The 14,398-nt window shown below is 51.8% G+C and overlaps 1 protein-coding gene and 1 long non-coding RNA gene across 4 annotated transcripts in view; one reads left to right on the forward strand and one right to left on the reverse strand.

Annotated features, from left to right (window-relative positions):
• SLC2A9 (solute carrier family 2 member 9) overlaps positions 1–14,398 on the forward strand; it is a 251,137-nt gene that overhangs the window by 25,659 nt on the left and 211,080 nt on the right. For 2 of the 3 annotated variants that reach the window (XM_045474551.1, XM_045474553.1), the window contains exon 2: positions 9,369–9,469. In XM_045474551.1, coding sequence (XP_045330507.1) covers positions 9,407–9,469 — 63 coding nt within the window. In that variant the 5' untranslated portion in view covers positions 9,369–9,406. Of the gene's footprint in view, positions 1–5,081; positions 5,238–9,368; positions 9,470–14,398 lie in introns of those variants that run through there. The other variant, XM_045474552.1, reaches the window with a different exon arrangement.
• On the reverse strand, positions 10,050–14,383 carry LOC123596176. The gene is made up of 3 exons (XR_006711580.1): positions 14,263–14,383; positions 12,477–12,671; positions 10,050–10,113 (listed from the first exon to the last, which is right to left on the reverse strand). It is a non-coding gene; the product is annotated as an uncharacterized LOC123596176 (long non-coding RNA).

The raw sequence follows: 14,398 nt of genomic DNA on the forward strand, positions 1-14,398 counted from the left end.
TCAAGTATTTGTCAAGGGGCTGCAGGTTATAGGGAAGTTTAATTTTACCTGCCATTTCCTTCTTGCCTCTGTTCCCCACATCACTGTGGAGGGGAGGGTGATGTTGGGGCTCCAGGAAACCGAATCTGTAGGTTTCTGGAGATTGGGTTATTGTTACGATTGCCTTTTCCTTATAATTAACTAAGCTATTTGTAAACGGATGGAGACTCTGTCCTGCACGACTGTAATCTCTATCAGTTGACCTCTTGCCTTCCCCTTTCCTTTGTTCTTGGGCAGCCGGGAGAGCCTGAGGAATGTCACACACCTCCCACCTGGGGGAGGGGGGGCTAGCTTGTGCATGGCCCTCAGTTTGCCTTACGTTCCCTCATCAGGGTCGGTTCAGCCAGGGAGGTGAGGGAGAGCATCTCTAAGGAGACGTTTGAGGGAAGACCCCACAGGACAAGAGCCATAAGTGGTTTGAGGGTGGACCTCTGGGCAGAGGGAACAGCAGGTCCAAAGGCCCCGAGATGGTGGAATTTGGGTGTTTGGGAGGAAAGGAGAAGCCAGGGTGAGGGGCCTGTGGAGGCGGAGGGACAGAGTGGAGGGAAACGTTGGAGAGGCAGACATGGGCCTGGTCACCAAGGACCTCATGACCTGTTTAATCCCACAGTCGGTCGGCAGCAGGACCAGAATTGGAACCCAGGTCGGGAGGTGCTCTCGCTGCGTGACATGGGGGAACAAGGAGGGGAGTCTGACTCTGGGCGAAGGGAGCAGCAAGTCAGGACTCGATCTAGGACAGACACCGGAGGCTCGGGGCAGGGAGGGTCCCTCGGCCTGGGTGTTTGCGGACGAAGTCGCCTTGGCCACCTCTGGATGGAGGGGGTCTGGAATGTGGGGTGAGGAGGGCAGCTGTCTGAAAGCTGTGGCAAGCCGTGTCCCTGGTGTCCCCGGGGAGAGATGCACCATCTGCCCAGGTGTAACTGAGAGCTGATGTGGCGAGAGATGTCGTGGTTCCAACAGGCACCAGGAGGGAAGTCAGAGGGAGGAGGGAGTCTTGCTCTTTGGCCTAGGAACTGGGATGGGGGCCGCAATAGGGGAGACGGGGAGGCCGGAGCAAAGAGGGCATTTGGACAGGGATGTCGGAAGTTCAGTTTGGGACCTGTTCGGCTTGAGAAGCTTAGCCAAGCGTCAGCACTGACGGGGAGGTGGACGCATGAGTCTGGATCTTGGGGGAGAGGTCCGAGCGAAAGGGGTAGGTCGGGGCAGTCGGCATCGTACAGATGGTTTGAAGGCTGTGGATGGACGAGTCTGGATGAGTTTGCAGAGCAGAGAGGAGTCCATTGGGCTGAGTCTTGGGACATTCTGCCATCAGCGGCCTCGCAGGCAAGGAAGAGCAGCTGAGCCAACCAAGGAAGAAGCAGGCGAAGGAAAATCAGGCCAGCGTGTTGGCTGGAAGACAGGACAAGGAAGTTTGTTTGTTTGTTTGTTTCTCTCATGTTTATTTATTCTCGAGAGAAACAGAGACAGAGCACGAGTCGGGGAGGGGCAGAGAGAGAGAGGGAGACACAGAATCCGAAGCGGGCTCCAGGTTCCGAGCTGTCAGCACAGAGCCTGACGCGGGGCTCGACCTCATGAACCGTGAGATCATGATGACCTGATCCAAAGTCAGAAGCTTAACTGACGGAGCCACCCAGGTGCCCCAGGACAAGGAAGTTTCTAGAAGGACCCAGAAGGAAGAGGAGTGGTCACCTTCGCCAAAGCTGCTGGGAGGTTACAGGGAATTGACTAGTGACTTTGGATGGTTGATGTCCTCAATAAGAACAAGTTGGGTGGGGTGGTGGGTCAAAAACCTTCTGCACCAGCGAGAATGGGCAGGGCAAAGGACAGACTGTGAATTCTCTTTGGGACACTTTAGCTGTGACAAAGAGCAAGGAAATGGGGTGGTAACAGGAGGTCACGGAGTCAAAGGAAGTCTTGTTTTCCACTGAGGTGAACTTCACTTAACCTCAAACGAAGCGTTTTAAAGTGAACAGTTAGGTGGCATTGAGTGCATTCGCAATGTTGTGCAACACCGCCTCCGTCTAGCTCCAAACCACCTTCATTTCCCCAAAAGCAAACCCCTCACCTGTACAAGAGTGGTTCCCTAGCAACCATGGATCCGCTTTCAACCTCTGTGGATTTGCCTTTTCTGGACATCCTATTTATTTATTTATTTATTTATTTATTTTAATGTTTATTTATTTTTGAGAGAGAGAGAGCACAAGCAGGTGAGGGGCAGAGAAAAAGAGGGAGACACAGAATCCGAAGCAGGCTCCAGGCTCCGCGCTGTCAGCACAGAGCCCGACGCGGGGCTCGAACTCACGAACCGCGAGATCATGACCTGAGCCGAAGTCGGACGCTCCACTGACTGAGCCACCCAGGGGCCCCCCGACCCCCCGGACATTCCATTTAAGTGGAATCAGAAAACATGTAACTGTTTGTGTCCAGCATTTTAAACCCAGCATAAGGGTTTCGAGGTTCTTCCATACTGCAAACGTGTGTCAGGACTTCATTCCTTTTTATGTCTGAGTAATAACAATCCATTAAATGGGAGACCCTCTTTATCCATTCATTAACTAATGGGCATTTGGACTGTGTCCACACTACAAACTGCCGTAAGGAGCACTGCTGTGAGCGTTCGTGTTCAAGTTTTATTCGAACATCTGTTTCCAGTTCGCTTGGGTCTGTACCCAAGAGTAGCGTTGCTGGGGCAGAAGGTGATTCTATGTTTACTCTTGGAGAAACCGCCCGACTGTCTTCCACGGTGGCTAAACCAGTTTACATTCCCACTGGCAATGTAGGAGGGCCCCAGCTTCTCCACATCCTCGCCAACACGTCTTCCTTTCGAGCTCCTTTTTTAAATTGATGGCATGGAGACACCCTTGTGTATGGCCTGAAGCGATCCGACGGAGAAGGAGAACTTGATGATGACAAAGGAAATCGGGATAATGGCTGGAGGAAGAAGACCCTTGACAAGAGGGATGTGCCCACAAGACCCACCATGGCAGAGCCTCCCAAGTGGGAAGTCTTTCTGGATGCTGCACGGCCACACATGGCCAGGAAGTGAAAAGAGAAGCGTGTCTGACAGCAAGATCCCGAGGCTCGCTCCGATGGGCTTGTTGATTTTGCTGGGGGGTGAGGGGCCTCCCCACAGAGCAGCAGTGAACGGTAACATGGCAGGGAGAGTGGTGAGGAGTGGGTGGTCTTGCTTTAAACATCAGTCCTCATCCATAAGTCATGGTGCTTCAGGCAAGTGGGGTGACCCAGTACGCTCGGCCACAGAATGGAGACAACAAAACTTAGTGGCTGCTCTCAGGACTAAGTGAGGCTTTGCCTAACCAGTGCCTGGCACACAGTAGGTGCTTACTAAATGTGGGTATCATCCATTGGCTCATCCTTCCAACTCGATTGTGAAGTAACCAATGGAAGTAACAGGTTTAACCCTTCTTTGCAGCCTTCTCGGGTTCCAGCACTATGTGGGCCACATAGTAGGTGCTCCATAAAACACTTGAAAAAGAATAAATAAATAAATAAATAAATAAATAAATAAATAAGAAAGAATAAAAATAGTGATCAAGAAAGAGACTTCCCAAAACAATAGCCATAGTGAATATTCACTGGGTGCTTGCTACATGGCAGGTATTTCCAAGGGTAACATCTCATTTGGTCTATATGACATGACCTTGAGACAAGTACTCCCTTATCCCCACTTGGCAGACAGGTGACTTGTCCTGTGTGACACGGCTGGGGAGGGGCAGGCTGGGCGTGGAGGTCTGACACGAAATCCCAGGCTTAGTCATCGTGTTATACTATCCACCTAGACGCTGCTAAACCAATGGTTGAATGATCCTGGTTCTGAGAATGATTTGCCGCAGCTAAAAACATGTCAAGAGAGAGGTCAGGTGACTGATCGGGAAAAGGAAGGGTTGGTCACCAGATGGATAAGTGTGGAAGCTTTGAAAACTCCAGGGGAGCCATTGCGCTGCCCAGGTGTGTCTGCATTTCCTTGAGCACAGCTGAGGTCACCCCGGGCACAGAAATGTCATCTTCCTGATGGGCAGGTTGGGTCGGACGCTGGAGGTTGGTTGATAAAGGCACCTGGGGTAGGAGCTTCTTAGGGATCAGGTGGTTTCTTCCCGTTCTCCAGTCCACTGCTTTGTCAACATCAAGGTTGGGAAACTGGGGAGATGGGGTTAGCCATGAGAAGGCTGCCCGGGTGCTCGGAGTTGATGCCAAGGGAATCAGAAGGGCTTTTCCAAGTTCCCCGAACGGTGCTACCTCCCAGGGTCCAAGCGTATGCCTGAACCAGGCACAGAGTCCCTTTTCCGTGGTGGGTAGGACTCCCAGGCGCCATCTTTCTACGATTCACCCCAGAACCGTTCCGCACTCCCCGTGCCCTCCGCTCCCTCTGTGAACTGGTCAGGAGGAGGCCCTGGTGCCCTTGGCCGAGCTTGGATCTGGCCCTGAGCCGCTCAGCCATGCTCTTGTATTCCTCACGTCTCCTCACACCCCTCTGCTGCTCCAGCCCTCCGTTTATCTCAGAGTCCTGAAGATAGAGTAGGGCTGGCACGTGGGCATCTCTTTCGAGCTACCGGGAGAGGTCGGGGGGACGTTGTGGCATTCGTAAACCGCCACCAACAGCAGTGACCACCGGTGCGGCATTTCAGAGTTGACGGCTCTCCTGTATTTCTCCCGGGGCTGATTATACTCTGACATTGACAGAGTAGCAAGAATAAACTTTTCGTCTTGCCCATTTGGGCTTAGAACCCGATCGACGTGCACCATTCGTGTCCTGCTTTACAGCTGTCGTGTGTCATGTCACTTAACCCTCACCGTGGTCTGGGCAGATCCTGCGCTGGTCATATCCTCGCATTAGCAGGAAGCCATCGGACACGCAAGAAGGTCAGCCCGATGCTCAACAGTGGCTGAGCCGAAACAGCTCTGCCTTTGACTCTGGTCCAGAACTTGTTGACCCCCCGGCATGTTTTTAATAAGCTGAGGTTGCCATCAATAGTTGGCTGTTAATCATTTATCTCTCGTGGGGATAGACATTAAGGAATGTTTATAGTAATAGCTGGATGCCATTTAATCATTAGTGCTGTTTTCTTTCACAATTTCCCAGGCTTATATCTGATTATATGGGGGAGCTGATTTATCTATGAAGCGTATTCTGTTTGTTCTTTAGACTGTAACAGGCAAGGGGGGGCTCCAGAAACCAAGTGAGTTATGTTCACAGACATGGACCAGCTTTGGGGAGGATTTCAAGAATTTCTAAGACTCTCGGAGAGCAGCTGGAATAAGGGAATTGAAAAGTCAGGGATTTGAACATCAATTTAGGTGAAGATTAAGTGAGAAAATGCACATAAAGTGCTTAGCGTGGGGTTTGATGAATGCTGCTATAAAATGAAATGGATAATGAGTGATCATGGCTAAGGCAATTATTCCAATGGCTGATAACCCAGTTATCTCCTTCTGCCTTCCTTCCTCTCTGTCTCTCTCCTTCTCTCTCCTCCTCTCTCTCTCTCAAAGCTGCTCTATCTTCCACATTCCTTTTCAGGATGTTGTTTTAGGGTTAGCTTTAGCTCCGTGCCAAATTCAGCAGAGAATTAACCCTGAAAATAAAGAATAAAGCCCTAGCCAAATATTGCTCAATCAAAACGTGGGGGGAATAGGAAGTATGTGGCATTTCCTGTTCAGAGCTGTGAGCCAGGTGCTGGTTGGCACCACTGGGCTCGTGTGGCAGGCTGAATAGCAGCACCTGCAGGCATTTCAAGGGAGGTGACCCCCAGCTTTAGGAGAACAAGTCCACCTGGGCCGTCTGCTGACATTCTGCGGTCTACGGATGTCGACAGCGCCTTTTCTTTGCCTCTGTCTTTCCAGCCAACCCAGGCTCTCGAGTGAGGATTTGACCAGAAGCTGTCTGGGCTCAGACCCACCCCCTGTGACAAGTTGGGTGGGTAAAGATACTTCCCTAAGGCTTGCTTACTTTATTTCTAACATGGTTGGCCCTAGCGACAGACACATGGTGACCGCGAAGGTTTTCTTATCGGCAGCGAGGTGATTTTCTAAACATTTAACCCCAGGGACACCCTAGGTGGAGGGCAATCAGATTGCCAGGAACAGAGTCCTGGGGCTCGGTTTTGGTAGACGTTAACTCTGTAGCTGCTGGGTTGTGGCAGGTGGGCACTCTGGGGGCTTGGGATGTGGCTGTTCACCAATGGCTGCGGTCGTTTGACCTTCTAAGAACTGGCATGGCCACACGAGTGGACGCCAGAGTGTTAGACTCGAACAGCAGCACGTTTTGTATTATTACCGCGGACCGAAAAGATAGGGAGCTGGCATGTTTGGAACTTCACGCAGAGCGGATATCGGTGTTATATTTATTCACGATTCCATTTAAGCCTTAGAGGATTCTTTTGAAGCAGTTTAGGGCTCTCTGCTCGCATGCCCAATGGTTCCCCCTCTCGTAACCAGTTCTAAGACACCATCTCAGAATGTTGTTCCATGAGGCCCTTACAAAGGAAATGCCTCATCAGTGCTCCTCGGGGGCCATTTGCTGGGAGTCCGGGGATGATGATGATGCCATTTAGCATTTACTATGTGCTTCATACACATTGAGTCATTTAATCTTCACAAACGCCCGATGAGATGTGTCCTGTTGCTATTCGTTACTTGACATGTAGAAACAGAGGCCCAGAGAGGTTAAGTGACTTTCCCCAAGTCACACAGCTAGTAAGCTATTGAGCTGGGATTTGAACTCATGGCTCCATACTGCCTGGGGTGTAAGCTGTCTGCCTTTGGCCTTGTGCTGGGCAGGTGGGCACAGAATCTCACCTTCAAGGCTCACCTCTGCTTGACTGACTGTTCCTTCTGGAAACTCAGAATCACTTCCTTCTGTGCACGGGAAGGAGGAAAGGCATTCTAGGATCAGGGACAGTCCAGGGAACACAAGAATGGCCTGGAAATGGAGGTCCAGTGGGCTGGACTGTCCCTGAGCATGTGCTGAGTGTGTGGCCCTCCTCAGGGGAGGGCCTCGGATGTCACACTCGAGTGTTGACTATGGAAGCCTGCCAACCAACATCCTCGTCAGACCGGCTCAGATGACGTCTGGATCGCAGAGCCCGTCATCCTCCAAGGACTGGGTATTTTTCCAGAATTGTATTGCTTATGTCTCCTTGGCTACCCAACACCTTAAGGACTCCATCAAAACAGAAACATTTTTTTTAAACTTAAAGCAACTTTTAAAACTTGCTTTTCTAGTTATAGAATTTTTTTTTTTCCAGTGTCAAAAATCGGAGAAGTCTAGGAAAACACACCAGATAAAAATGGGCTAAAAGACGGCGGCCAAGGGGAAACTGCTGTCTCTCTTGCCGCCTCCAGGGAGTCTATTTTCTCCGCACATAAATATGTGATTTGTCCTCCGCTCCCCTCTGCGGCCCAGTCCCCTCCTGCTCTCCTGTCCTGTGCTGGGCCAGGCCGCTCGCCTTCCGTGTGCCCCAGGAACAGACCATATAGTCTCCTAGAGTGCAGGCTCCATCAGGGCAGGCCAAAGTCTGCCTTGCTTTTACCTAGGCATTAGGGGCTTAATGAATACCTGCTGAATGAACAACGTGATGTACAAATATTTTGAAACCTTGAATTTCGTATTAAAAAACGCACGGGCACAGTTTAAGTACATACATCCTTTAAGAGCACACGTCTATTCCTAAGTACATCCAGTTTCAACGTTAACTGGTGGATAGACTTTAACATATCTTCCTCTGTTTGTCAAGGAAGATTATGAGCATTTTCCCATGACATTAAACATTCTTTTTTAAAACTTTTAAACCTTTAAAACAAATTTTTTAGGGGTGCCTGGGTCGCTCGGTCGGTTAAGCGCCCGACTCTCGGTTTCAGCTCAGGTCACGATCTCGCGTTTTGTGGGGTCGAGTCCCACATCAGGCTCTAAGCTGACAGCATGGAGCCTGCTTGGGTTTCTCTCTCCCTCTCCCACTTGTGCTGTCTCTGTCTCTCTCTCAAAATAAGTAAATAAACTTAAAACAATTTTTTAAAGAGTTTATTTATTTTTGAGAGCAAAACAGAGCTCGAGCAGGGGAGGGGCAGAGAGAGAGGGAGACACAGAATCGGAAATAGGCTCCAGGCTCTGAGCCATCAGCCCAGAGCCCGACGCGGGGCTCGAACTCACGGACCGCGAGATCGTGACCTGGCTGAAGTCGGACGCTTGACCGACTGCGCCACCCAGGCGCCCCAAGAGTTTATTTATTTTTGAGAGCAAAACAGAGCTCGAGCAGGGGAGGGGCAGAGAGAGAGGGAGACACAGAATCCAAAGCAGGCTCCAGGCTCTGAGCTGTCAGCACAGAGCCCGACGCGGGGCTTGAACCCATGAGCTGTGAGATCATGACCTGAGCTGAAGTCAGATGCCCTACCCACACACCCCTAAATGTTCTTTTAAAAAATGTTTATTTATTTTAAGGGGGGGAGGGGCAGAGAGAGGGAGAGATCGAGAATCCCAAGCAGGCTCCATGCTGTCAGCGCAGAACTTGATGTGGGGCCTTATCCCATGAACCATGAGATCATGACCTGAGCCGAAATCGAGGGTTGGACGCTTAACCGACTGAGCCACCCAGGCACCCTGACATGAAATGTTCTTTAACACAGTTTTTAATCGCTACATGAGTTTCCATATACGGATGTACCATAACTTATTTAAACTTCCCTGCTGGATTTTTTTTTTTTCTCTTGTGAATACCATTTTTTAACGTGAAAAATGCTGTAGTGAAGGTCTCAGGCTGGACTCTTTGTGCACGTTCTTTATCGTTGCTTTAGGATAACTTGTTATAGATGGAGTAGTTGGCCCAAAGGGCCTAAATATTTTTATGCCTCTAGAAACCTATTTCCAAACTCCAGGAAAGCTGCATAGTTTTCAAGGTCTGTCCTGCCAGTGATTCTGTTACAATTTTGGTGAAGTGTTTCCAGTTTGACAGGGGAGATCGGCACTTGGTTTCGATTCACACTGCTTTTATTTTCACATCTTGGGAACAGAAACTTTGGTATTTCCAAGATGTGCCCTAGCATAAGAATGGCTGTCTGAATGAGAATGTTCTGGGGAGGGGCCTGTATCCAATAAGCAATGTGGCAAGTGTGGAAAACACGGAGGTAGTTCAACAGAACCATCTCACAGATGGAGACACCGAGTCCAGAGAGGAGCACAGAGCTGCTTAGGTCTCCGGGGGAGCCGGGCACCCCCGTCCTGGTGTCCTCACCATGCCCCCTCATCTGGGCCGCCTCCCCTAATTACCCGTCAGTGACAGCAAGCGCCTAATGACTTCTTCCTTTTTTCTCTTTCTCAGGAACAAGGAAATCCAGTCCAAAATCTGACAAATAAGCCATGACGGTCAGCGAACAGGACTCCACAGATTCCAAAGAAAGTGATTCGGTGAAAGAGAAATTGGTCAGTCCTGGTTTCCTTATCTGTCCCTGTTCTGGTGACTCTGGGGCAGTCCCTCCTGGCCCCCTCGCTGCTCCCAGGGAGATGTAGGTTGAGGCGAGGTCAGGCAGAGAAGAGACAGCAGGGGATAAAAGCAAAGGCATATGGCAGGTTGCCCTGTGAACCACAAAGCATGTGTCGTGCGGCACAGGCCACCGATGGCATTGTACTTCGGCTGATGATAACATATCACCTGCCGGTGGCCTTCAGGACTTGTTGTAGGGGGTGGGGGTGAGTCTTCGCTCCAAAAGTCACTTTGCAACAGGGGGACACCGATGTGTGAAAGCGATGATGTTGATGTCCTTAGGACACACTGAAACTCCCCCCTTATCCTGCCACGAGGTTCAGTCCTCTGTCCCTCCTCCAGGATGTCCTGGGCATCTAGAGAGACTCTCACTGCTCAGGAGTCCTTGGATAGTTATTTATTTATTTACTTATTTAAATGTTTTTTTATTTAGAGAGAGAGCATGAGCACACAAGGAGGGGAGGGGCAGAGAGAGAGAGAGAGAGAGAGAGAGAGAGAGAGAATCCCAAGCAGGTTCCATGCTGTCAGGGCAGAGCCTGACGGGGGGGGGGGGGCTCAAATCCATAGACTGTGAGATCACAACCTGAGCCAAAATCAAGAGTCAGACACTTAACCCACCGAGCCACCCAGACACCCCAATATATGTCCATATTTTCAATAAACCTTATTTAGCAGGAAAAGATCCACACAGGTGTATTTACCAAGCTGCCAGGGAAGTGTGGAATTGACAGACTGAGAGTGATTGTCCCCACCCATAGGGGTGAAATGGAGGTTCGAGGAGGCCCAGCCACCTCCTCAGGTCATCCGGGGACGTGGCGGAGTCACGTTAAATAAACAGTGATTCCCTCCACGCAGACACTATATTTTTCTCGGTGCTCATATTAGGTTGAGTCAAGGCTCTGCTGTCTAGACATTTGGTGTAATGAATGAAGAGCTGTAGTCATCTCAATCATTCTGCTTAAATGATATTCAATAGAAAACGCCCCCTTTTTTCCTTTCCTGCCCTGTCCTGGAAGAAAATGCTCATCTTGTCCAAGCTGACTTTCTAGCTTCAGGATACCATCCGGAGGACAGTTTGAGTTCAGTGCCAGAAGTATCTACCGGGTCCCAGCCCTGAGCCAGGTGGACAGAAAACTGGGAATGCTAAGAGGCTCAGGACACTGGATTAGCCTGCTCAGGCCGTCATGACAAAGTACCACAGGCTGGTGGCCTAAGCAACAGAGATACACGTTTTCACATCTGGAGGCTGGAAGTCCAAGATCAAGGACATCAGAAGGGTTCATGCCTTCTGGGGCCTCTCTCCTTGGTTTGAAGATGGCTGTCCTCCCCCTGTGTCCTCACATGGACTTTCCTCTATGTGTGTCTCTGTCCTAAGCCCTTCTTGTAAAGACCCTGGTCGTATCGGATTAGGGTCTACATTAGTGACCTGACTTCACCTCACTCTCCTCTTCAAAGAACCTGTCCCCAAATACGGTCCATTCTGAGGTGGTGGGGGGTTGACTCTTCACCATATGAATTGAGGGGGGGCACAGGTCACTCAATACCAGACACACACACAATGCCTGCCCTTGGTGAGCTCCTGTCCAGAGGGACAGGCACACATGAGAATAGACACTTTTAAATTTTTTTTTTTTAACGTTTATTTATTTTTGAGACAGAGAGAGACAGAGCATGAACGGGGGAGGGGCAGAGAGAGGGAGACACAGAATCGGAAACAGGCTCCAGGCTCTGAGCCATCAGCCCAGAGCCCGACGCGGGGCTCGAACTCACGGACCGCGAGATCGTGACCTGGCTGAAGTCGGACGCTTAACCGACTGCGCCACCCAGGCGCCCCAAGAGAATAGACACTTTTAAGTACGGGCGGTCGTAGACAGTAAAGCTATGAGCAGCTTATGGAACACAGAGGGGCAGAGAGAGGCCCAGAGAAGATTCTGGGAGGAGGTGGTCAGGGAACTGAGTACTGAAGGATGAGCAAATTAAGGGTCCTCAGAGGAGAAGCCTGAGCAAGGACCAGGAGAACCGGTACGAGGAGATACTCCACAAATATTGGTGAATGGGTGCATGCATGCCGGAACAGGTGTCAGAAGAGGGTGATCGTGCCCCAGCCTCAGAACACCTGGGAACACGTGTCTAAATGACCACATCCTTAATTGAGTTCATCTTCTCAGGCTCTGCTGGGAAGCATGGGGCCACAGGCCGTGCAAATGCGGGGATGGCACCAGCTCTCCCCAACTCCACTGGTGATATCGTGGGTGTGAATACACCTGGCCAAGTGTAGACATGTTCCATGAGGGGCAGGAGGAGGGTGCTCTGGTAATCAGGAGCCCCGGTTAACTGCCTTCCGGTCCAGGAATCTACCACACTTCATGTTCACCACCAAGAGACCAAACTTGAGCACTAGAACAGTCCTTAGCAATTGTCCAGTGGCATCAAAATGGCCCCAGACTTCCCCTTCTACCGCTGAGGACACTGATTCCCTAGAGGGGGGCAAATCTTTGTCCACAGAGTTTGCGTGATGGCACTGACTTAGAAAGGGATGAGAACATTTGGTCCAGATAGAGCACATTATCCGGGGACAAGGTGATCTAAAAAATAATGAGTGTTTGTTGTATCGTATGCTTGCCGTATGCTGGGTGTTGTAGATGCCACGATTCTAGGTGTTTTTCCAGTATAAACTCACGGAATCTTCCACAGGTCTATGAGGTGGTGGCACTGTTATCATGCCCATGCTACACACGAGGACATGATGCCACAGAGAGGCCAAGTGACTCGTGCAAGAGCTCACAGCCTAGGTGGCTGAGCGGAGACTCAAACCCAGGCAGTTTTGAACTGCTAAGCTGGGGCAAAGGGAGGGGGCAGCTCCTATCAGCTTCACCAAGCATTTCCAGAAATCAGAGCCGTTCACTGGGTCACCCTGAAAAGCCCCGGGGGGCTGGGATCACTTACCTGCCTGAAGGAAGGGGGGTGCAGTTGACTTGAAGGCCAGGCTCTCGGCATAGCTGGAGCCCGGACTCTGCTGTGTGACTTTGGCCAAGTCACTGCTCACCTCTGGGCTGGTTTGCGGGCTGGCTGGGGAGGGAATTAATGGACAGCTACCTCCACCAATAAGAGGAGCTCTTCAGGCCAAGCGCCGCCTCCAGACTGTGGGACAGAAAGGACAGTGAAGCCTGCACAAGCCTTGCTGTGTGGCTGGACAGACGTGCATCTGGTCTTCGGTTCTGGGACAGGTGCAGGGCTGGGGCCGGGGTGGCCACTGGCAGTTGGTCTCTTTCCACCCCTGGGATCTGCATCCCTTCTGGTTTCTACCCTCAGAGCTCAATTTCAGCAGGTTTTGGGGCAGCAAAGTTGAGGCAGGAGAGGTGTGCAGGGACAGCTTTGAGGGGGGCCTCAAGTCCACACCCAGGGTACCTGCTGGCCGGTGGACAATGCTTGCTGACTTTGGAAGCCTTCATAGCGCAGGGGCGTCCCCGACACCAGCGACCACCCCCCCTTCCTCCTACTTTGTGTACATTTGTGTTGACCTCCTGGAGCCTGGGGCCTACTGAGTTTTCAGCCCCAATGAGGAAGCACAGAACAATTTCCAAGGGGGGGGTGGGGGTGGGGAGAGAGCACCTGATTCAGATTGAGTTTTAGCAAGATCAGATGAGACCGCCTGTTACCGATGAAGCCAGGCAGGAAGGGCCTGAGCTAAAGAGGGGGTAGGGGAGGAAGAATGACGGTGAGTATAACGTCCCCATCCGGACAGCACAGCGAGGGTCCTCACGACACAGGGAGGCAGCTGTCCCTTCGCTGCCCCTTCCCGTCCTTCAGGGCCCAGCCATCCTCAATTCCCTTCCTCCCCCGCCTGCTCCAGGGTATCTGTGCCTGCAGGCCTTGGCTCGATGCCCTCCCACCCCACACCCTCTGCCTGCATGCTTCCCAGGGCTACTCAGAAATCACCTCTTCCGGAAAGTCTTCCGTGATTCCAGCCCCAGTTTCAATGCCTGTGTTCCACTACACCTAGTTTCTTTGCTTCCCGTCTCTCTTTGCAGACTTGAGGCCTCCCTGGCCTCCTAGGGGTTCTGAATTCCCCAGTCAGGCCCTTGCCCACCGGCCTGTGCCCCTGCTCTCTGCCTCTGGGTGCAAGTGGCCGACGCAAGCTGTCCTAAACCTGTCACGATTAAAGGTACACTTCTCCGACATCCAGGGCAAGTCGGCCACGTGGTGAACAAATTCTCGTGACGTCTGGTGTGCATGAGAGGTCTTGCCTCCTTAATGCTTTCCCTGAGCTGAGCCAGCCTGGGGCGGGCACGTGGGAGGTATTCCCCGGGCCAATGCTGAATGAGAAGCACAGAGGAATGACCGACTGGCAGGTTCTTTTTCTTCCAAACCCAGAGCCTCCCCATTTGTGCCTGAGCTAAGGGCGGCCACGCCTACGTCCAGCACGCTGGCCGGGGCCGTATGTTTTCTACCTGAGCCTCAGAGGAACTGCAGGGCAGTCCAGGCGGGATCGGTCTTCCGTGTTGCCCTCGTAAACGCAGCAGCTCAGAGAAGCCAAGTGACCAGGTTAAGGACACGCAGTTAGAGAGGCAGGGTGGGGACCCCAGCCGGCTTTCGCTGCCGTCGGTGACCTGGCGTTCTGTGCCGATCCTCGGAGAGGCGCCCGGCTTTATGGCCAGCGCTCCCCTCCCGGCTCGCTGGCCTCGTTGGCCAGGAAAATGAAAGGTGCTGATGCCAAAGGAAAAATCCATACCCTGAGTGGTGGTTCCCGAGAAGGCCAGTTTCCCTCCAGGATTCCTCGGTGCTGCTAGGACAGCAGGGGGGAAAGGGCACGGTGCCCGTTTCCTGTTCAGACAAGACAGAGCGGCCGCGTTTCCTGCCAGGCCCCC

This window comes from Leopardus geoffroyi, chromosome B1 (genome assembly GCF_018350155.1).
Source record: "Leopardus geoffroyi isolate Oge1 chromosome B1, O.geoffroyi_Oge1_pat1.0, whole genome shotgun sequence".
NCBI lineage: Eukaryota > Metazoa > Chordata > Mammalia > Carnivora > Felidae > Leopardus > Leopardus geoffroyi.